The 22,307-nt window shown below is 48.3% G+C and overlaps 1 protein-coding gene across 1 annotated transcript in view; it reads right to left on the bottom strand.

The window, feature by feature from the left end:
• The window catches only part of CCDC33 (coiled-coil domain containing 33), a 1,331,950-nt gene that overhangs the window by 751,957 nt on the left and 557,686 nt on the right, over positions 1-22,307 (bottom strand). Inside the window, exons 7-8 of the mRNA XM_078684539.1 lie at positions 16,931-17,055; positions 16,707-16,827 (exon numbers count right to left, since the gene is read on the bottom strand). Coding sequence (XP_078540665.1) covers positions 16,707-16,827; positions 16,931-17,055 — 246 coding nt within the window. The remainder of the gene's footprint in view (positions 1-16,706; positions 16,828-16,930; positions 17,056-22,307) is intronic.

The following is a 22,307-nucleotide window of genomic DNA, read 5'->3' as shown; positions in this document are numbered from 1 at the left end:
CAAACCATTCATTACTCCAGGGCCGATCTCATGGAGTGTAATACAAACAACGACCTTCTCCTTTTACCAAAGGACACACTCCATCAGCTCTGTAAGTATGGTATCCTGAGCCAAGGCTGTCACCTCTCCACCCGTGCAGCATGCCTGGCCTCGCCCAATCTACCCACCAATGATCTCGCCATCCTGTATCTCAACACCCGCTCCCTTGTCAAGCACCAAATGGACATCTTCCTTTTATTAGACACGGAAAAGCCAGATATCCTCCTGCTGGCAGAAACTTGGCTAACCCCTACGTCAGCACCTGATATTATAGCAGCACTGCCACCCGACTACTACATTATTCAGGCTGACCGGGCTACCGGGAAAGGAGGAGGGGGAGTCGCGGCGATTATCCACTCCAGTCTGCAGGTCACCACTCTCACCTGCTTGACGCTAGTCAACACAGATAACCTGGTACTAAAAATTACTACTCCTCAAATGTTTATAGCATGTGTCCTCCTGTATAGACCACCCACATCAATGCCACTGTTTCCTATGTCTCTTAGTGAGCAAGTTGCTAATCTGGCTTTAGATCATACCAGGGTCATGTTAGTAGGCGATTTCAACTACTGGTATAAAGATCCAGCAGAGGGTTCTCAATCGGCAGAGCTGACTGACCTTCTGCTTAACCTCAACTTTAAGCAACTGGTGCTTTCCCCCACCCATGTTAAAGGACACATTTTAGACCAAGTGTGGTCTAATACTACATGTGTGTCCTCCCCGCTAATTCTGCCTTGCCTATGGTCAGATCATCTCATTCTCAGATTTAAGATCTGTGTTAAGCATATCAAAACCACGGTGCCAACTACTGGCAAACTAGCCAGAAACTGGAACGCTATGGATAAGGATGCCTTCCTACAGTCACTAGCCAATGACGTCCCCTCCTTGGATAACGACATAAACCTGTCAGTATCCACTCTAAATAACTGGCTACAAACGGCCAGCAATTTTCATGCTCCTTATAAAACAATTAAACTAGCACGGCGCACGGACGCCAACAGGTGGTTCTCAGCCGACTTGAAAAGCAGGAAACAGGCCCTCCGGCACCTTGAACGCGTGTGGCGCCGTGATTATGACACTGAGGAAAAAATTAAATATACCAGGGCGAGGAAGGAATACATGAATGCCATCTCTGCAGCGAAGACAGAGTATTTCTCTTCTCGTATCCTGGAATCAACAAACAAATCCAAAGATATCTTTTCGGTTTTTAACGAACTGACCAACTTGGAGAATGTTCGTCCTAAAGTAACTCCTACCCAGTGCTTGTGTGATTCACTCAACACCTACTTTAGTGACAAAATCACAGATATAAAAGCTAGCATTCTCCAACCAAAGCCTCCAATCACGACTGGCATGGCAATCAAACCCGGTTCTGCCACCCTCACCAACTTCTCACTCATAACTCATGGCCAGCTTTCGGAACTTTTGATGAGAGCTAAATCCGGCTCCCCACTGGATATCTGCCCCCCCGCATCCTGAAAGAATGCTTCTCCGCCTACCCTACCCCAGTTCTTGCTCTTCTTAATGACTCCCTCCTGTCGGGCATAGTCCCGTCTGCCTTCAAAGAAGCCACGGTCATACCTCTATTAAAAAAACCTGGTGCTGACCCGGCATGTAAGGCAAACTACAGGGCCATCTCCTTGCTGCCTTACCTGGCAAAAATTCTAGAGGCACACATGGCGAAAATCCTCTCTAACTTCCTGGAGGAGTCCTCCTGCTTTGACCCCCATCAGGCTGGATTTCGGCCTGCGCATTCAACGGAGGCAGTGGTCACCGCAGTGTTGGACACCCTCCGAGACTGCGCAGATAGACGCTCTCCCCAGGCACTGGTGCTCCTGGATCTCTCGGCCGCGTTCGACACGGTCGACCACAACATCTTGGTCGACCGTGTCGGACAGGCCGGCGTTCAGGGCACGGCGGCCTGCTGGTTGAGATCTTTCTTGGAGGACCGCTCTCAAGCGGTGCGCCTGGGGGACTTAACCGGTGTTAAACAACTTACTCCATGCGGAGTGCCACAGGGTTCCTCCTTGTCACCTCACCTTTTCAATATTTACATACTCCCCCTTATACAAACTTTGAGGGACAGACAGGTGAGAGTATTTAATTACGCAGACGATCTGCAGTTACTCTTCACCGTTGATAACTCTGCAAAATCCGTCAGTCTCTTCCAGTCGACCATGAGGTTTATTAAATCCTGGATGGACCAAAATCAACTGAAATTAAACCCAGGTAAAACTGAACTGGTATTGACCGGGGAAAGTGCCAAACACTGGGGTCCCCAGTACTGGCCCTCAGACCTGGGCCAAGCTCCACAACCATCACCATCGGCTAAAACACTAGGAGTCATCGTGGACAATGACCTTTCTCTAAAGGCACAAGTGGGCCAGGTGGTCTCCAAGTGTTTCTACCAACTAAAAAAAATCAGGAAAGTTCGGCGATTACTTACGCCTGAGGCTACTTCCCAGGTTGTGATCGCCACTGTTCTGTCCCATCTGGATTACGCCAATGCCATCTACTTGGGTCTTCCAGGCTATCTACTTAAGCGTCTCCAGATGGTACAGAACTATGCTGCCAGGATGATTTTGAAGCAACCTAGGTGGCAAGCGGCGACCCCCCTTCTCATTAAATTGCACTGGCTCCCGATCACACAACGCTGTGCCTTTAAGGCAGGCTGTATGATGTTTAAATCACTGCATGGCAGAAGCCCTGAATTTATTAATCAATTAATCACCAGTTATGTTCCCCCCCGCAACCTTCGCTCTCTCCACCTAGGCCTTCTTCAGATCCCCCCGTTCAAGCTTAAACGTTCTGGTGGACGTAGGTTTGCAACACTTGCTCCCCACTTATGGAATACCTTCCCACTGGAAATCCGGCTCTGCCAGAATCTTCTACCTTTTCGGAAAGCCTTGAAGACATGGCTTTTCAGACAAGCCTTTTAACCCATCTTTCCTTACCTCTGTTGTGTTACCGTCAAATTAGCGCCAAGAAACTAATAAGTGTTAGTGCGCTCAATAAATGATTTAATAACATAACATAACATAACATAACATAACATAGGATAAACAAAGAGAGCACCCTTACAAGCACACTTCTTACAAGGTGTAGTGTGCTATCCGTGTAGACAAGCGCTTCAATGCCCCACATTGGTCTAGGAAGAGCTCATCTGTGCTGGCAGGGCTCCCCAATTCCATATATAAGTCCCTTAGGCAAGCGCTTCATGCGCTAGCACTGGAAGAATCCTGGCTTTTACCCATGACTTACACCGCTTTCAAACAGTTAACCAACAAAGCAATTAAACAAGCGTCACTACTAATGGACAAAGCTGCAGTGGCTGGTAAAAGCCACGCTTGGATTGTCTTGCCATCATACATCCATCTGAAACCCCATCCATATCTGCAAGACTGCTTCAGGGTCTATTACAAAAGGAAATGAAGCCTGCTAAGGCTGGGTTGCTTCTTGAGTAAAGACCTCACCCCCAAATGGCTACGGTCATGGCCAACACCCGACTGTCGCCTCTGTGGAAACGGCGCAGAGTCACTACTGCACTTAATATGCATATGTCCGGCACTTCAGGGACTAAGGAAAATGCTTCTGCTACCACTTTTAAGAGACGCTCAGGTGAGAACCTGCAGGGCGGCTGTCATCAAATGCCTTAGCGGGTCTTGGATCCATTTATCCTGTAATACTATAAAATTTCTGGAGTATAGCGCTCAAGAGCTGGAAAACAAGGTACCAACCAAAGAGGACTCAGGATAACAGGTCTATCTATAGCCGGTCATGGACCCTCTTTCATTCTGCTCAATGGACACCTTTTTCTCCACTCACTAGTATAGTACAAGTATTTTTAATTTGAGTTAAACAGTGTAATGCGACCCAATTTACACTACTCTCCCAAGTTTTATTTTCCCCCTTAGATCATTTCTGCAAAGTTTGTGCAATTCTACGTTACTATTTTTTAATCCGATTTGCTGTTTATTTTGCGCTGTTTTAAAGATGTAAATGTTGACCACTTGGTGGTAAGTTCCACCCTTTTATGATTTTTTTTTACAAATCAAATAAAAGTATTATTATTGGTCTAGGAAGAGCTATACAAATATTACAATACAATATTGGGCCAATGTTGCTGATATCAGCAGACCTTATCAGCCCCTCTCTGACCTCCCATGCGATCACTGGAGCTAAACTGATACTTTATTACACATTCGTGAGCAAGGCCCCCAAGGAGGAAAGGTGCGTTCACAAATCTGAAATGACCAGTCGAATGGTCCTTCCAGTTTTCCTACTGCCGACATAGTGCTTTGTGGCCTCGCACTGGCATAAAGTGCTATATAAATGCTGCAACACAGTGGTATTAAATGGACGAGTCGATCTCCTTAAGCACTTTGCTTCAGGGTTTCCACTCTGCTGCACCAGACCCGTGCATAAAAGAAGCGCTCGAAGTATAAAGCATTTCCAGTAAGTGAGCGCGTCCGGAGGGGGCCTAGGCTTGTAGGAATGACAGACAGAGCCAATGACGCCGTTTATTCCTTCAAAGTCCGCACTCTGGGGTGAAAGCCAGGGGCGGAGCTTGGTCTGTAAGATTAGGGGGGGTGAGCTTCAGATTTCCCAACAATCACGTTGGGACATGTTAAAATACATTATAAGACAAGCAGGGCGCAGAAGGGGGAGGAATGCTGATTGGTAGAGGTACTAAGTGAGAGAAAGCACATTATTTTGTGAAATAACCAACATTTTTTAAGTCTTTCCAAACAGACAAAGATGAGAGAGTGTGTGCCTTTTTGTCTGATTGCGTAAAAATTCTTAGTAAAATCCGACAGACACCCCACCATATCTAACTGAAAGCAAATACTCCCAACTATTTATCACAAAATACATTTATTAGAAGAGTCTAACACCCCAAGTGTGACAGTTCAGAAATTAAATATATACCACCCACTCTATTGTTATAGTTTTGGGTAGCAGGTATTCAGGCGTTCTGCTGTCTTGAGTTTCTTCCCATTGCTCCCTTGGCTTTTCGCCTTCTTAAAAATAAAAATCTTCGTCACACAGTCATTCCTCCCCCTCTCCCTCCTTAGGATCTCCTGTTAGTTCTGAGGGCTCTTCAGTGTCCTACCTTTGAGCTTATTTTCAGCTGATCTTTTGCCCGTTTGATCAGGAAAAATTAATGAAATTGGAGCTTTGCTTTTGTCCCCTTCATTTCTTAAATTATTTTGGGACAAAGTTGTCCTCAAGCCAAGTCCTTCATTTTTGCCTAATGTACTCTCCTCTTTCCTTTGCTACGAAGACACTGTCCATCCTAACATTTTCGAAGCCCTATGTCTCCAGAGGATTCCCTTATTCATACCACTGATGTACATTGAGCATTATCTATTTACATGTTTCATACCTTTGTGTTCTTTCAGATCTAGGTAATCTCTCATCTACATCTACCCTTTGTAGGTAGCTTAAACTAGCTATAACCAAAGCCTATGACCTAGCTGGCCAGAACCTGCCTTCTACTGTCCAGGGAGGGTCATCTAGGGGTGTCTCAACATCATGGGCTGTGTTTGAGGGAGCTTCCTTAAAGGATATATGTGCCGCAGCCACATAGTTAACCCTACATACCTTTATGACCCCTTACAGTTTGCAGTTGGCGGGGTGGGGTTCTATCTCTTCAGATCTTGGTTAACATGTTATATCTCTTTATCTCTTCAGATCTTGGTTTACATGTTATGTCTGTAGTGCACGACTAATAATGCAAAAAAGTTTTACTTTGAGATCCTGAGACAAAATTACATTTGTATGTGCAGCATCATTTTATGTGTGGTTCCTGTTTGAATCAAAATCCCTATTTTCCTGCTTCGGTATTTACTTGCTTCATAAGGACTGTGAGAGGAAAATGGGCGCGGAGATAATGTCCTGGTTACTTACCGATAATCTTTATTAGTTGTCCTCATCACAGTCTTTTAATTCCTTCCTCCCAATCCCAGGGTTTGATATTGATTCTTTTTCTTTGAGATGCTTCATCATTACAGGATGTTGGGTTAGTTACTTTCTCTTTTATGGCAGTATGGTATTACAGACGCCATGTTGGAAGTAGACCTGTGGCTTGCTGGGGCTAACAATCTCTGCGAGAACAGGAGTAAATTTGCATCATAAGGACTCTGACGCAGAAAAACTGGATTCGGAGTAATGAAGATTACCAGTAATTGAGATATGCTTGCACCCCCTGTATGCTTGTATCGTCTACTGTGAGACAGTCCATCACTTGCACAGCTGACTACTCTTCTACGAGATAACTCATCATCTGCACACTCTGCTCCAAAGTAACTTGTCACTTGCACTTCCGTATAAAATTCTCTAAGATTACTCATCCTCTGCACAACTGTCTAGTACAACTCATCTCTTACATGCCTGTAAGCTTGTGTCTTCCACCTGCATCACTTATATGCTTGTATCCTCTGTTGTGAGACAGTCCATCACTTCCACAGCTGTCTGCTGTACTACGAGATAGGTCATTGTCCGCACACCTGTACACTCGGCTCCGAGGTAACTCACCACTTGCAATCCTGTTTAATCTTCTCTAGGATAACTCATCGTCTGTAAATGTAAATGTAAATGTAAATGTATTTGAGCTTGTAAAGCGCACTGCTACACGTCCGTAGGTTTCCTGGCGCTGTATAACTCTGGGGAACCCGTCCTGGCTTTCCCTGTGGGATGGTCCCTGCTGGGAGTCCCCAAGGCGGAGCCAGGCATCCCCGGAATTGATGGGGCCGTTGTGGAGATTAGGCAAGCTAACAATTGTCTAGTACAACTCACCTCTTACATGCTTGTATCCTTTGCATGGTTGTATCCTCTGCTTTGAGACAATCCATCACATGCACACCTGTATACTCTGCTGTATAATAACTCATCTGTAAAACTGTATGCTCATCACTTGCATGCTTGTAGCGCTTGCATGTATGTACCCTCTGCTGTGGGACATATCGCTTGCACGCCTCTCTACTCTGCTGAGATAACTCAACGTCTGCACACCTGAACAATGCTCCGAGATAACTTAATTCGTGTACATCTGCGTACTGTGCTGTAAGAAAACGTATTACTTGCACGCGTGTGTACTCTGCTACTTAAAAACTCATCACTTGCACTCTGGTGTAATCTTCTGTCAGATAACTCATTGCTGCGAGAAAATCCACCCCTTGCACTCCTGTCTACTTTGCTATGAGATTACTAATCGTCTGCACAGCTCTTCTCTGGTTCCCCCCCTTGCTTGCTTGTATGTTCGATTAGACAACTCATACTGTGCACATCTGTATACTCTGCTCTGATACAGCTGATCGCTGACACATCTTCATACTCTACTGTAAGATAGCTCTCTTTTCACTTGCACATCTGTATAACGCGTTCTTAGATAACTTTGAACTTTTACATCCGCATTGTCTGCTATGAGACAACATATATTACATCTATATTATTTCATCCCTAGCCTACCTTTGCATTCTGTTCAATTGTGACACATTCAATCGACTTCTGTATTCTCTGCAGTGATTTAGTGCACGCCCAAAGTATTAAGTGTACTCAATTTTTGCTCTCTATTCTTAGTGTACCAATTCCAAATACTACATCCAGCGTTTTTCTTGGTCGTGCAATGTGGTGCCCTCCTGTGTGAACACAAGATGCTCGACACCAACGATTACAAGCTGAGTTGTTCAGAATAATTTTGGTATCAGGTGGGAAAAGACCACTGATCAGTGTCCATACATGCCTGGGTTTTCTGTGTGCAGGGACAAAAGAGAGTCCCTATTGTGTTTGGTCTTGCTAGGGTCGTAGTATCTGCAACCTATTGCTTCCTTAGATGGTCCCTTATAGCATATTACTCCTTCTTGTGGGCAAATGTGGCCACTCGCGGGCGGTATGACTTGCCGGTGGGGGGTGCGCAGGTTGGCGCGCGGGAAGGGGGCGCACGGGGAGGTTTAATTTAAACAAAATAAAAGTTACGGGGGGGCACGGGGAGGTTTAATTTAAACAAAATAAAAGTTACGGTTAACTTAGCTTTGTCGCCCCTCTCGCGCCGTCCTCCTCGCTACAGCAGGAAGCAGCTGCAGGCAGCCTCCCTAACCTAAGCCAATCACAACACAGCAATTGGCAGCGTTGTGATTGGCTGGGATGCCGACCTCACAAGCGCCTATGGGAAGGCCATTTTCTCTGTGTACCATTTTATATTTCTGCTTCTCGCACTGCGAGAAACCAGTGAGGCGATGCTCCTCCACCCACATGGTGGAGCCTCCCGCCCCTATGTGGCATTCAGGAATACATTTAAACTGAAACAGACGCAGAATGGCAATTTAAAAATGCAGGCATGTAGATGGGCTGGCTGCTAACGTTGAAGTTTGTGAGGGTTTGGATATATGGTGACATTCAGTTGAGAAACTTGGCCCTTGGCAAAGGTTGGTCCAAGTAGGTTTTAACTCTGCCCGCCTCAGTAGAACTTCGTATTTCCTGTCAATGGATATCCATTGGGTTGGACATCCCTTGCCACAAAATTCAGACACTGCTGCTACAACAATTTTTCAGGTAGGTATGAGATGGGGCGGTGGTCCTTGAGGTGAAGCAGTTATGGGGCCACGGTGGCAAGAAGGGGACAGTCTGCGTGAGGGATAAAATGAGGCCCTCATGTGAAGCACTTTGAAAATCTGCATGCTTAAAATATAACAGATTTTGCAATGTTTTCTTTAAAACTATTGCATACACAACAAGCCTTATTGTGCTGACTTATGCCTCTATGTACTTTAAGAAAAATCTTTCAAAAAAGTGTTCTGAACTTCATTAACAAAACCTCTGCTCAATAGCAGTGGCTACTATTAATGCATCTACTGTGGTTCATGTTATACGCTTCAGCTCGCTTTTCATCTTGATGTGCCACTGTTGGATATATAATTATGTTGCCAATACCTTATGTACTTATTTTAACTGAGGCATTTATAAGGTCACTTAGTGACTTTTTTTTATCTCGACTATGTAGTGTTTTACTTTAGATTATCTCTTTGCCAGTCGTGTGCACACCAAGCCCTGTTGTGCTGATTTATGCCACTCTGTTCTTTATGAAAAATCTGTCAATAAAAAGTTATGTAATTTAAAAAAATATATGTAGTAACTTGCGAATCGTCTTACTTTCCACATTCTTGGTTCTTTAAGCTGTGGTTACAGAAAGCACCAACACGATCTTATGACGAGATAAATAATTCTGTGTATAAGGCTGCTTGAGTCTCTGATGAAATGGCAATCTACTGTATGCGGCTGAGCTAGAACCACTGTACAAAAGAATATATTTGTGGATGGATGCCTAAGGCCATGAACCCCAAACCAGAATGTTGTGAATAAGTATTAAAAACAAGTTTTAATTTGAAGAGAAATAGTATGAGATATGGATGTGTTTATCAATTATATTAAAGCAGCTTTAAAGGCTTAGAAACTGAACGTGCACATGAGTGTCAATCGGGTAGCTTGTGAGATTTTTTTCTGATTAGACACATTAGCAGACAAGAATGTTTGCACCTGTCTCTTTTTCACGGTGAAAGTGAATTTAACTGGGGAATTAAAAAGTCTGTGTTTTGGCATCTGTCTTGCTATCAGTCTGGGGCGTTTTATGAAGGCACATGTAATGGCATCAAGCGGTGCACTTGTGCAAAGGTTAGTTTACACTCTAACCCCTGGATCTCTTCAGATCAAGGAGAACTCCCCATGTGGATCCTTCCAACTTGTGTGTGCAATTCACACATGACTGACTGCAAGTGAGTCACTCCCCAGACAGGCAGATAGTTCTTCGCAGAGATCCTCTTGCTTTCAGTTAGGCCTAGATAAGAGGGGCTGTAAGTGATGCAGCCACAATTAAACATATATTAATAACCCTACAAAGGTAAAGTACGTATGTTCGTGACAGGAGGAGGTACTACTTCGACTTCACAATGCCAGCGCATTGCACGCTTGAGGGTGGTCTGGACACTTCAGAATGACTATTGATCCCCTACAGCTGGCAGTTCACAGGGGAAATACAAGTAAATATTCACTGAGCAAGGACAACTACACTCAGGGCACGCCCAAACTATCAACAGTTACACTGAAAAATGGGTTCTGTAATGGCAGTGTAGCTCCCTGGTCCTGGTTAAAGACAGTTCCTTCTTGAACAGGCAGCGTGCTGTTGTGAAACAAGTTCCTAGCAAAGGTATTAGCAACATATAGCAGCTTCGTCACTCACAGAACCTTTAAAAAAAAACATCTCGTAGCCTTTCCTGCAGTATCTCTGATCTTCCCGTTCTTACAGCTCTCACCATTAAACCATGAAGGTCAGAAATCCCGTCTCTACGATTTAGAAAACAGGGGCCGTACTGACCGTGCCTAAGATGGAGGATGGGTTCCTGCCCTTTGCCTTCCATACAAATAGAGAAAAAATTCTTCAGATGGTAACATCATTTTTAAAATATTAGAAACATTGGCAAACATTTCCTTTACAACAGGATGCGTTGTACAGCGCCGGTGTACACCTGATGTAGTGTTGCTGACAGTGGGGCGTACCACTGCAGCACACGCCCCCTCCCACTGTTCCTGCCTGGTTTGCCCCTCGAGCGTAAGGGGACATTGGTTGAGTCCAGACGTAAGCGTGGACACGCAAGTTAGTGAATAAAAGGCTCAGGGCCCTGGGCGTGGTCAGGTTAGATACCCGCCACCAACAGTACCACAAGTGTCTGCGTCCTTTATGTCCTAGGCCCAAGCAAGGACTCTACACTGGCGACGAGGTGGCTATTCATCCGGCCCACTACGTGCCCTGCCGCCACCGCTCACACTGCCCTGGCTGCCGACCTCCAGCCCAGCCCGCGCGGCGCTCTCCCCAGCGCCCCCCTGGGTCTCCGACTGCCCGCCGTGGCCCGCCCCAGCGTCACCGCCTGCCTACCTGCTGCTCTCTTCAGTGGTGCCTGCCGGTGTCCCCGGAGCATCTTCACCCAGCCTCCCGACCCGCCACGGACTTCCGCTGCTGTGTGGCCCCGAGCCACTGCCAGGTACCCCAAAGCCTTCTGCCTGCTGTCCGCAGCCTCCGGAACCAGGCCACATCGCATCTCCCGGGCCCAGCCCCAGCAGCTCTCCGGTGGGCCCGCGCATGCGCTGATTGCGCCCCGCGCCACGTGTTTGACGCGCTACGCGGCCTCCCTGCCAATCCTCACGCATTGCGCGTGTCATCGGCCCTTCCAAGTCTCACGCATCCCGCGGAACGGGGCCTGCGAGCACTCCATTATACCGGATCGCCTCCAAAAGTGTTTGTTCCTCGTCTGGTGACTGCTGGAGCCTGCCGCACCTGCCTAAAGCCCCCCTGCCGGCCTCCCCTGCCGAGTGTCGGCCATCATGGCCAACGTACCGCCTTTGGAGCCATTCACAGTCACTGGTACCCCCCCCTTCCCAGGCTTCCCGGTGGCGGAAGTGGGTTGAACGGCTTGACAATTATTTCATCGCAGCGGACATTGCAGCGGAGCGACGGCGCGCAATGCTGTTACACCTAGGGGGTGAAGCCATCCACGACATTTCCAAAGACATCACGGAGGGGGACCCGCCCCACACGTACAACACCCTACGAGACGCCATCACGAGGTACTTTGAGCCATTTGCCAGCGCGGATTACGAACGCTTCCTACTCCGCCAAGCACGCCAACTCCCAGAGGAATCAGTAGATGTCTTCTACGCTCGGCTCAAGAAGTTAGCCAGCACGTGCACGCTCCCGGATGCGGAGGATGAAATTCGCGCCCAATTCATACAGGGGTGCGCCTCCCTAAAACTACGAGAGAGGGTGCTAGAAACGGACGCCATGTCTATGCGCGACATCCTAGCCCTGGGGCGGTCTAAAGAACTTTCCAAGGCCCGCGCTGCCCATATGGAGCCAAAGCCAGCGGTCACGGTCAAGACGGAGCCCGTGTGCGCCATCAAAACGCAACCTCCAGACAACCGAATGAGACCTCCCAGAAAAGGGCGGCCGAAGCAGGCCCAATCCACCCACAGTCAAGCCTGCATGTGGTGCGGAGGTGCCACTCCCCACAAAGGCGCCTGCCCAGCCCACGGCAAAATCTGCAGCGCGTGTGGCAAAGCCAATCATTTTGCGAGCGTCTGCTTATCGTCACAAAGGAAGAAGCAAAGCGGCCCACCCAGGAGGGTGCGACAGATGGCGCCACTACCGACATCATCAAACAGCAGCGACATGGACGACGACGAAGAAGACGCCGCGTCAGTCCACGTGGTGCGCATGCTCAACACCCTAGCAGCCGCGGATTCGACCGAACCAATGTGCACCGTCCAAGTGCATGGCCAAGCTGTCAGAGCCCTCATCGACACCGGCGCGACGATAAACCTCATGGCCGCCAGCGTGTACCAAGGCCTCGAAGATGCCCCCGCGCTTCACCCCACAAGAGTGCAAGTGTTTGCCTACGGAACCCGGCGCCCGTTGCGCCTGTGCGGAGTATTCCGGACAGCAGTGTCCCACGACTCAACGCAGCTACAGACAAAGATCTACGTATCCCATGAAGGATCAGGGTTCCTTCTTGGTTGCAGGACGGCACGAGAGCTCGGGCTCATACACTTTGCCCTAACAGTACAAGCACAAGGATTGGACCATCTGGTGGCAGAACACTCCTCGCTGTTTGAGGGCATCGGATGCTTACGAGTCCCCCCCGGTCCGACTCCACATTGATCACTCAGTGGCCCCAGTAGCCCTCCGGCACAGACGGATCGCTTTTCACCTCCGCCCCAAAGTTGAAGCCGAGCTGAGGATGCTTGAACAAGCTGGCATCATTGAACGAGTTACTGGACCCACACCGTGGGTATCCCCCATCGTAGTGGCCAAAAAGCCGAAACAGCCCGAGGCAGTTAGAATATGCGTGGATATGCGCCTCCCCTACCTAGCAATTAAGAGAGAACGTCACTTGACGCCGACCATTGACAACATCATTGGGGAGCTTGCAGGGTCCAAGTGGTTCTCCAAGATGAACCTGAGGTCGGGATACCATCAGATTCCCCTTCACCCAGACTCGCGTCCGATCACGACCTTCTCCACCCACGCAGGCCTGTGGAGATATACGAGGCTAAACTTCGGCATTTCAAGCACGGCAGAGGTGTTTCAAAACATCATTCACAATGTCCTACAAGGCCTCGACGGAGTGCTCAATGTGAGTGATGATATTCTGGTACACACCCCGACACTGGAAGAACACATCAGACGCCTACAGTATTCAACCGGCTGAGGGAGAGAGGACTGACTCTCCACAGGGACAAATGTGAATTTCTACGCAAAGACATCAGTTTCTTTGGATACAGATTCTCCGACCAAGGAGTGGGCCCAGACCCAGAAAAAGTCAAGGATATCCACGACGCGCCAGCCCCCACATCTGTGACGGCCGTACGCAGCTTCCTGGGTATGGTGACATACTGCGGGCGTTTCATCAAGGATCTGTCGGACCTGACAGGGCCCCTCCGCAACCTCACAAAGTCAAATGCCGCCTGGACATGGGGCCCAGAACAGCAAGAATCCTTCACAAACACCAAAGCAGCTCTGTCGGCTGACACAACCCTGGTCTATTTCAACCCGCAACACGAATCACAACTGCTAGTTGATGCCAGCCCCACCGGCCTGGGAGCCGTCCTATCGCAACGACAAGCATGCGGAGAGTGGGCCCCCGTGGCGTACGCCAGCCGCACACTGACGCCTACCGAACAACGCTATTCGCAAATTGAACGCGAGGCCATCGCCATTCTATGGGGGTGCCGCCACTTCCATATTTACCTCTATGGACATCCTTTCTCAGTGATCACCGATCATAAGCCCCTAATACCACTCTTCCAAGGCTCTTCCTCTCGCCCACCTCCGAGAATCGAGAAATGGGTGCTACAGTTGCAGGAGTTCCAATTCACAGTGGTATACCGGCCCGGCACGCGGAACCCTGCAGATTATCTGTCAAGGCACGCCCGTCCAGTTACCGAAGCTGAGGCAGCCGAAGCAGCAGCCACAGAAGAGTACGTCCGGCTAATCGTCAAACGGTCGAGACCACGCCCAATGTCCCTGGAGGAAGTGGCGAGAGCCACCAAAGACGATGACTGTCTCCAGATCGCAATCCATGCCATAGCGTCCGGCGACTGGAAGGCGCTGCAGAGCCCGGCATCTTTTCGCACTCCAGACGCCCAAGCCGTCCTGAAGGCCTTGTATCAAGTCAGGCACGAACTATCTGTCTCGGCCGAAGGATGTCTCCTGAGAGGCCCTCGCCTTGTACTGCCCAGCAGCCTCGCCCAACAAGCTGCACTGTTGGCACACGGGTCGCACCAAGGGATCGTCAAATCTAAAAACAGACTCCGGAGCAAATTGTGGTTCCCTGGACTCGACAGAGCCGTCGAAGAAGTGGTTCATAGTTGTCCAGTGTGTCTAGCGACGAGCCTGCCAAACCCTCCAGCACCTGTGATCACCGAGGAGGGGCCAACATCCCCGTGGGTACGAGTGAGTGCAGACTTCGGCAGCCTCCCCGGGGGGAAGTACATGCTCGTCGTGGTGGATGATTTCTCTCGATACCCCGAAGTAGAAATTGTGACGTCGACAGCGGCATCCGAAGTGATCCCTAAGTTCGAAAAGGTCATTGCCACCCACGGGCTCATGAAGGAAGTCCGCACTGATAATGGACCCCCGTTCAACGGCAGCGAGTTTACAGAGTACCTGCAGAGCCATAGCATCAAACACAAACGGATAACACCAAGATGGCCGCAGGCCAACGGGGAGGTCGAAAGGCTAATGAGAACTTTGAACAAAACAATCCAAATCGCCATTGCCGATGGCCACTGTCTGGAGCTAGCCATCTACCAATTTCTCCGAGAATATCGCCAGACCCCGCATTGCACCACAGGAGTTTCTCCAAGCTGACTCTCCTTTAACCGGGCTTTCGCTGACACCATCCCACACCACCCCACGTGGGAGCTAGCCCCAAACCCCAGAAACAGGTCCATGGAACAGCGCGCCAAGAACAACCAGGAAGCATCCCGAAAACGGAGGGCAGCAGACAGCCCCATCCAAGTCGGGGACACGGTTCTTGTGAAAGACCGCCATCCCGGCGGGAAGTTCCGCTTGCCATTCGAGCTGGACCCCTGGAGAGTAACAGATGTAAACGGGACAATGGTCACGGCTGTCAGGAACGGGGAAGTGGTCACAAGGAACATTTCGTTTTTCAAACAAATACCCGAGAGAGGAGAGGATCCGGAACCGGATGACTGGCACCTGACCCCCCAGCACAGACCGTCGGAACCAACCGGAACAGGCACCACAACACACCAAACAGGTGACATCACCCCGAGCGACAAAGAGCCAGAGAGACCAGCAGAAGATCCCAGCATCAACGAGACTAGAGAATCAGAAGAAACACCCCCCAGCCACGGCGGAAGGTCGAAGCCAAGCAAGATACAGTCTACGTCCGTGCCCCAAACCTTCCCAGAGGTACCAAGACTTTGTGGCCCAGTGCTGGCGTTGAGCTGACCGAGATGGCTGACCCCGCCGAGAATAAAGTAAGACTGTTCTGGTTTTGTATCCTATCTGTTATGGTTTTTTCAGTAAATTCAGAGACTGCACCAGAGACATTTTGTTGAACTTTGTTGAACGTACCAGCTATAACGGTCACAGCACCCCCGCTGACCAGAAAGACATTTGTGTGCTTTTGCATTTTCCCAGTTTGTTTTATCCCTAGGTAAAGGAGGAATGTAGTGTTGCTGACAGTGGGGCGTACCACTGCAGCACACGCCCCCTCCCACTGTTCCTGCCTGGTTTGCCCCTCGAGCGTAAGGGGACATTGGTTGAGTCCAGACGTAAGCGTGGACACGCAAGTTAGTGAATAAAAGGCCCAGGGCCCTGGGCGTGGTCAGGTTAGATACCCGCCACCAACAGTACCACAAGTGTCTGCGTCCTTTATGTCCTAGGCCCAAGCAAGGACTCTACACCTGAGTAACTGGGGGCCCGGAGCAAGGGTAGGATGGACGCTAGTTGCGCTGCCTCCTTACCGTGAGTATTCCCTTCACCGCCGATCTTCGTGAGCAGAAACCACACTGATCTCCTGAGGGAATGATGAACACATGTACCCGTGTGTTTATGAAGTAAACTCTTTTGGCTACAAGGATTTGGAACAGCGATTATTTTTTTTTAACTGAGATTCAGACTACTGGTGTCTACTACAACAATTCTACTCACTCTCGGAGTGCTACTTACTGTCATCTTCTCAACACTAAATTACCATGCCGGGTCGGAATTATCACCGGACGTGGGCCATAAAACTAAGGATGCAGCCTTTGAGCCCTGAAGAGTTGTAGCATCTGTGAATGTACAGACCTACAACGAAACACGTGCCGGCTGGCTGTAAATTGTTTATGATCTGATGACCTTAAAAAAAGGAGATATATAAGAAACTACAGGATACGACGTTGGACATATTTCAATCAATTACATTATTATATTATTTGTTATGCTTGATTTGAGTGCGCAGGACTTTGTGTTTACACCTGAGTAACTGCCCAGCATACCTCTGTATGTGATAAGTAACTGTAAAAAGAATAATTCACTTAAGTATACACACGGTGGATATGACTGTCTGTGAGGCTACACACATGCCCCGCCCCCTCTCCCCACGTACCTGTGGCTGTCCCAGAGTGCTGGCCATAGGAACCTCGAAGGTGGTCGCAGAGGGCTTGGGGAACGTCACGGTGGTAGGAAGAACCCCGCCAGCCCCTGGGGTGTGGTGCATCAGGTGCTCCCTGTGAGATGAGAGTAACAGTGAAGAGGGCTGCCTCCAGAGCGGTTTGCCTTTGCCTCTCCCCTTCTCATCGCCGCACTCCCTTCCCTCCTCAGCTCACTCACCTGTAGGCCTCATAGTCTGGAACAATCCTGGCCACGGCGGTGATGGGCCCGGCAGCGTTCTTCAGCGGCCTCTCAAAGGACTGGAGGAAGACCTGAAACACAGACAGAGAACAGATGGGGCGAGTCTGATGCAGAGCAGGCAGAAGATCCTTCTCCCACATTGCAACCAAGACGTGGAACGAGCTACCGGCAGACATCATGCGCGCTCGTTCCCTAAATCCCTTCAGAAAAACGCCCAAGACCTGGCTCTTCGGCTAAACAGATCTACAGACCCCTCCCCTCAGCGCCTTGAGACTCTCACGGGTGAGTAGCGCGCTTACAATCCCCCTGATCGATTGATGTGGGAAGGACCTGGCTTTAAAGACGGTTTAAAGAAGCAGGTGGGTAAGGGACTGAACAAACCCTATGACTATCAACAGAGCAGAGGGAAACACGCTCTTAAAGGTCTATACTGTTGGAATTCTTCATTCAGGTGCTCCCTAAAAATCAGTGCTGTAATGGACGGCCAGGTGAGCACTGCTTTGTAAGTCTCAGTAGATGGAACACTATTTGGATTTCTGAATCTTAGAGCCAGTGCTTAGTTTAAACGGGTGGTTTCTGGTAGGGCCCCCCACACTAATTTTTGCTTGTGGTGGCATCCACCTTGTGGATTGAGCAGGGGCGCGCCACAAGCACGAGTGCAGTGCTTGAAAATGAGCAGACTGCGCGCATGCACGCAGCACTCCCGGGCTCTCTCTCGCTCTCTCTCTCTCTCTCTCTCGCTTTCTCTCTCTCTCTTTCTCTCTGTCTCTCCATCTCTCCATCTCTCTTATTTCCATCTTAAATGAGAACACGTTATAAAGTCCAAATCTTGGCAGAAAACGCATGCTTCCAAGAGCACATGTCTGTCCACACCCTCTATCTTAACATCTGCAGTTACTAATAGCGCTGGCCTTTTTCTTTTACAGTATTATGTGCCTCTTGGTAGGCATTTACGCAAACACATTACAAGCCGGCTTTCAGCTAAACTTGGTTATAAATACAAATATAAGTTTGTGCTATTCATTGGAGGCCGCCAGAAAGCGTGTGGACGAATAACTCCGCTCACTTGACCAGCCCAATTGAAAAAAAAGCATCTTGTAAAAATGGAAGCGCACCTTGGTTTCAAATGAAGTCAGTGCTTTCCCTCCCCCACCACCATCTGTATTTCTCTCTACCTCCCTACCTCTCTCTACCTCCCTCTACCTATCTACCTCTCTCTCTACCTCTCGCTACCTCTCTCTCTACCTCTCGCTACCTCTCCAACTCTCTCTACCTCTCTCTCTACCTTTCTCTCTACCTCTCTCTACCGCTCTCTACCTCTCTACCTCTATGTCTCTACCTCTCTCTACCTCTCCCTCTACCTCTCTCTACCTCTCTCTCTACCTCTGTACCTCTGTACCTCTATACGTCTCTTTTTCTACCTCGCTCTCTACCTCGCTCTACCTCTCTCTCTACCTCTCTCTCTACCTCTCTACCTCTCTCTACCTCTCCCTACCTCTCTACCTCTCTATACCTCACTACCTCTCTCTGTCTCGCTACACATCTCTACACCTCTCTAACTCTCTCTCTACCTCTCTCTCTCTACCTCGCTCTATCTCTCTCTCTTTATCTTTCTCTACCTCTCTCTCTACCTCTCCCTACCTCTCTACCTCTCTCTACCTCTCTACCTCTCTCGACCTCTCCACCTCTACCTCTCTACACCTCTCTACCTCTCTCTCTACCTCTCTCTCTCTCTACCTCTCTCTCTCTACCTCTCCACCTCTCTCTACCACTCTACCTCTCTCTCTACCTCTCTACCTCTCTACCTCTCTCTCTCTACCTCTCTCTGCCTCTCTACACCCCTCTACCTCTCAACCAGTTGAATTTTGGGAAGCCCAAACCATCAGTATTTCAAATCTGCACATGAAACGTGGGTAGGATGAGCCATGCAGCCCAGAAAGGGATGTTCTTTTTACATAATTTGTATTTAATAGAATTGGGAAGCAGGAGAACAGTCTCACAGTTGAGATAGAGATTCACATACACTGGCGACCGCTTTTGAATTTGCTTTAAAACCATTCAAAGATGGCTGCAGCGTCTGCGTTGGATGCAGTGAACTAAGTGGCAGCCGGCGCCAGATAGCTCTGCTTGTCCTTTTAAAAAATAAAAAAAAGCATTGGCATAGCCAATAGGTCTCCCCTTTGGGACCTTATAAGTGTTAAGTTATCCAGTACAATATCCTTGGTGCAACAACATCAAGTGTTGCATGGCTAAACAATTATAAGGTCCTAAAGGCGAGACCTATTGGCTATGCCAATGCTTGTTTTGCTATAGCATTGATGCGAGTGCACTCAAACAAGTGCCTGCAGAGTTCGGCCACTGTGGGAACATACAGCTCACACTACATGAAACAGGCAAAGAACGTATGAATTAGCTCTATGTGGATTACAGAGGAATATCGCCAAGCAGATCCACTATGTTTGGGTTTCAGCTCTGCATCTACAGACAGAAAAATGGCAGCAAAAATAGTCTATATAACATAAATTAGGTTTATATTTAAACGTGTATGTATGTGGTTAGCATATTTTAATACACATTTTTATGTTCCTGCGAAGAACAATTGAAACAACTTCTGCAAAGTGATGGGCTGCATAGAAATAGTAAAAAGGCATGTTTTGAGGGTTACTCTTATCTATTTAACTTTTTGTTGATCAATCCCTGGATAAGAACTGTTCAGCCAATGCACACATCCTCAAGTCTCCCTGATCATTCAGGATTCTCTCTGAATTTCCTCACACGCTCTCATGGTCTGACACAACTCTAAAAACTTCTAGAAATCATACAGCATTATATCAAAATTAAAAATATATATATTCACTTTGTATTTGCAACTTTCAGTGTATTGTGGGGTGAATAGAAACTGAATATTTTCTGAAATCCAGTTCGCAGTTATGTCTTATTTTATATCAAGAGGCTACCAACAGAAGCTAAAACCAAAATGACCACACGATCACCCAAGAATGCACACTTGCAAGAGCAGCACACACATCACACCCAACACACCTTAGGTGTTCCATCTATAAATACATATGAGAGAAGGCTTTAAAAAAAATGGAGTGCTGCCTATGATTGGACGGCACTGAACTCCAGCAGCTCCTGCCACCAACACTGCAAATTATTCAGTCGTGTCTAGTTATAGTTAACATTTACCTTACTTCAATAGAACACATTAGGCAGACATCTTGGAACTGACATGCACACAACACAGCACCAAACCCATCACGATGGCAAAGTGCTTCTAAGTGAACAGCATAGCCATAAGGCCTTCACCACGCCAACATACATCTGAGAACCGTTCAGTACAATTAAACTTAAATATCCCACATGGACTTGTGACATTGCATCAAAACTATACAATACACTAGTGATGCCATCCTCGAGATCAGCCTGCCCAGGCTTCGCCATGGGCAATCATCCACCTCATTGAAAAGAAAGACACAAGTTCTCCTGTACGCACAACCAAACGATGCACCACACTGCAATAATCACCGATAGGACCGGGCCAATTTTAGTTTTCACATTAAGACGGTTATTAGGAAATAACTTGGACAAACCCACTATTCACTAACCAAGCACAAAAACACAACTGGTTGATGAGAAGACCAGAACCACGTGGAGGGCGTCCATGCGCCGAAAACACCACCGTACAATATAAATGGAAGTATGCAATAAAAATATTGACAACTTAACATAAAATAGCTTAATGTTACATCATACCACAGGTATCTGAGATCATGTTGCGCTAAATAACATACATTTATACTGCCAGTTATGGGATTCTTGCCATTTTCAAGCTGCTAAAGATGAAATACTCATATTTAGAACCTAAATGACTGCATTCGGACCACACATAAACAAAGATAAAGCAGTTTATAGCTTGAAGCAGATGGGACTAGCATATTGTAGGCATGCTTGTCTTATACTTAAGCGGCTGGTCACCCTTGTTAAGAATGACACTCATGCATATTTAGACAATTTAACAACGAATGCTAGTGACGGGGCCCGGAGCTAGGGAATGCAAGTTGGCTGCCTACACCTCTCCCGGAGCAACAACGTGCTCCAGTTTCCCCGTTTGCCTTAGACTGTGCATCTAGGGGTCTACAGTACTCCCCAGTACAAGTCTACTAGGGTACTCCCTACCGCATCTGGTAATTAACTCACAGAAATTCAATACCAGACAGTAGTGCACCATTCACATTTAGTTACTTCGGAACTGACCCGTTATGGGCAAATTGGGCACGAAACATGTTGACCAACTACACCTTGAGAGCCCTTTAGGTACATTACTCCCACATAGGGGCACTCACACCGTTTTTAACCAGGCTAGAGCTATCTAAACCATTAAAACTTGACCTAAGAAGGACTGCTTCAGACCAATTTTACTTTATTTCACTCTCCTGTGCACTACCCAGCCCCCACACCCACACGTACCTAACAGCTTCTTCAAAAAGATCCCCGACAAAGAGCCCCATTTACGGGAGCCCGTCAGGCATTGCAGCGCCGGCCTGACGAGGGACAAATGCCCTTTGATGAAGCACGACATCTCACGGGGTGTGTGAGGGCGTCACGAAGAAAAACCTGCCTGTCCCCCACGCCCAGCCAGGAACTGCACACTCCCGTCAGACTTAGCTTCCTTGGGAGCCTGTGTGCAGGACCTCATAACTCGGCTCCCTGTCCCTCTCTTGTTTTAACACCAAGAAATGGAGCCAGCTGATTTCACCACACAGGGAATCCCCTCTTTCACGCGTGTGAATTGGGAAACATTTATTTTTTAATTTCAAACTATGCACTCACTGCAGTATGTATGGGCAATCAGTTACTCACAAGTTCTGAAGTAGTGTAAAGCTCAAGTTTGGAAGAAATCGTGTTTCTTCCTCTCTGGCCAGCACAAGCGGTATACACGGTGTAAATGGATTGCCCTTTCAACTGGCCCCCAGTGCAAAAGGCCTGCAAAGTGGCCCCAAGAGTGACAAGAAATCCAAGGTCTCTCCCTAGGGTATCACAAGAACACCTGGGAAAGGAGAGAAAGGAGAGAAAGGCTCTGCACATCTCGAATCAGGGGCTCACTGTGAACTTACACTTAGCAGGACCGGACTGACAGCACGAAGCAGCCCTGGCCCCCGTTGGGGTGGAGGGGGTCAGGCGAGGGTGCAAGTGTGAAGCACTGCTGCTTAACTAAACCAGCCCCCAGCACTACTTCTTTTGTTACGGGGCGATATTACAGCACTGCTGCAAAAAAACCCGGCCTCCAGTAACAAAACCAGCCCCCACCACTCCAAAACTGGACCCTACCCTTCCAGCCTCCTGGGGAAACTCC

This window comes from Lissotriton helveticus, chromosome 3_2 (assembly GCF_964261635.1).
Source record: "Lissotriton helveticus chromosome 3_2, aLisHel1.1, whole genome shotgun sequence".
Taxonomy (NCBI): Eukaryota; Metazoa; Chordata; class Amphibia; order Caudata; family Salamandridae; genus Lissotriton; species Lissotriton helveticus.
The sequence above is the reverse complement of the archived record's forward strand: the minus strand, read 5'-3'. Positions and strand labels throughout refer to the sequence as shown.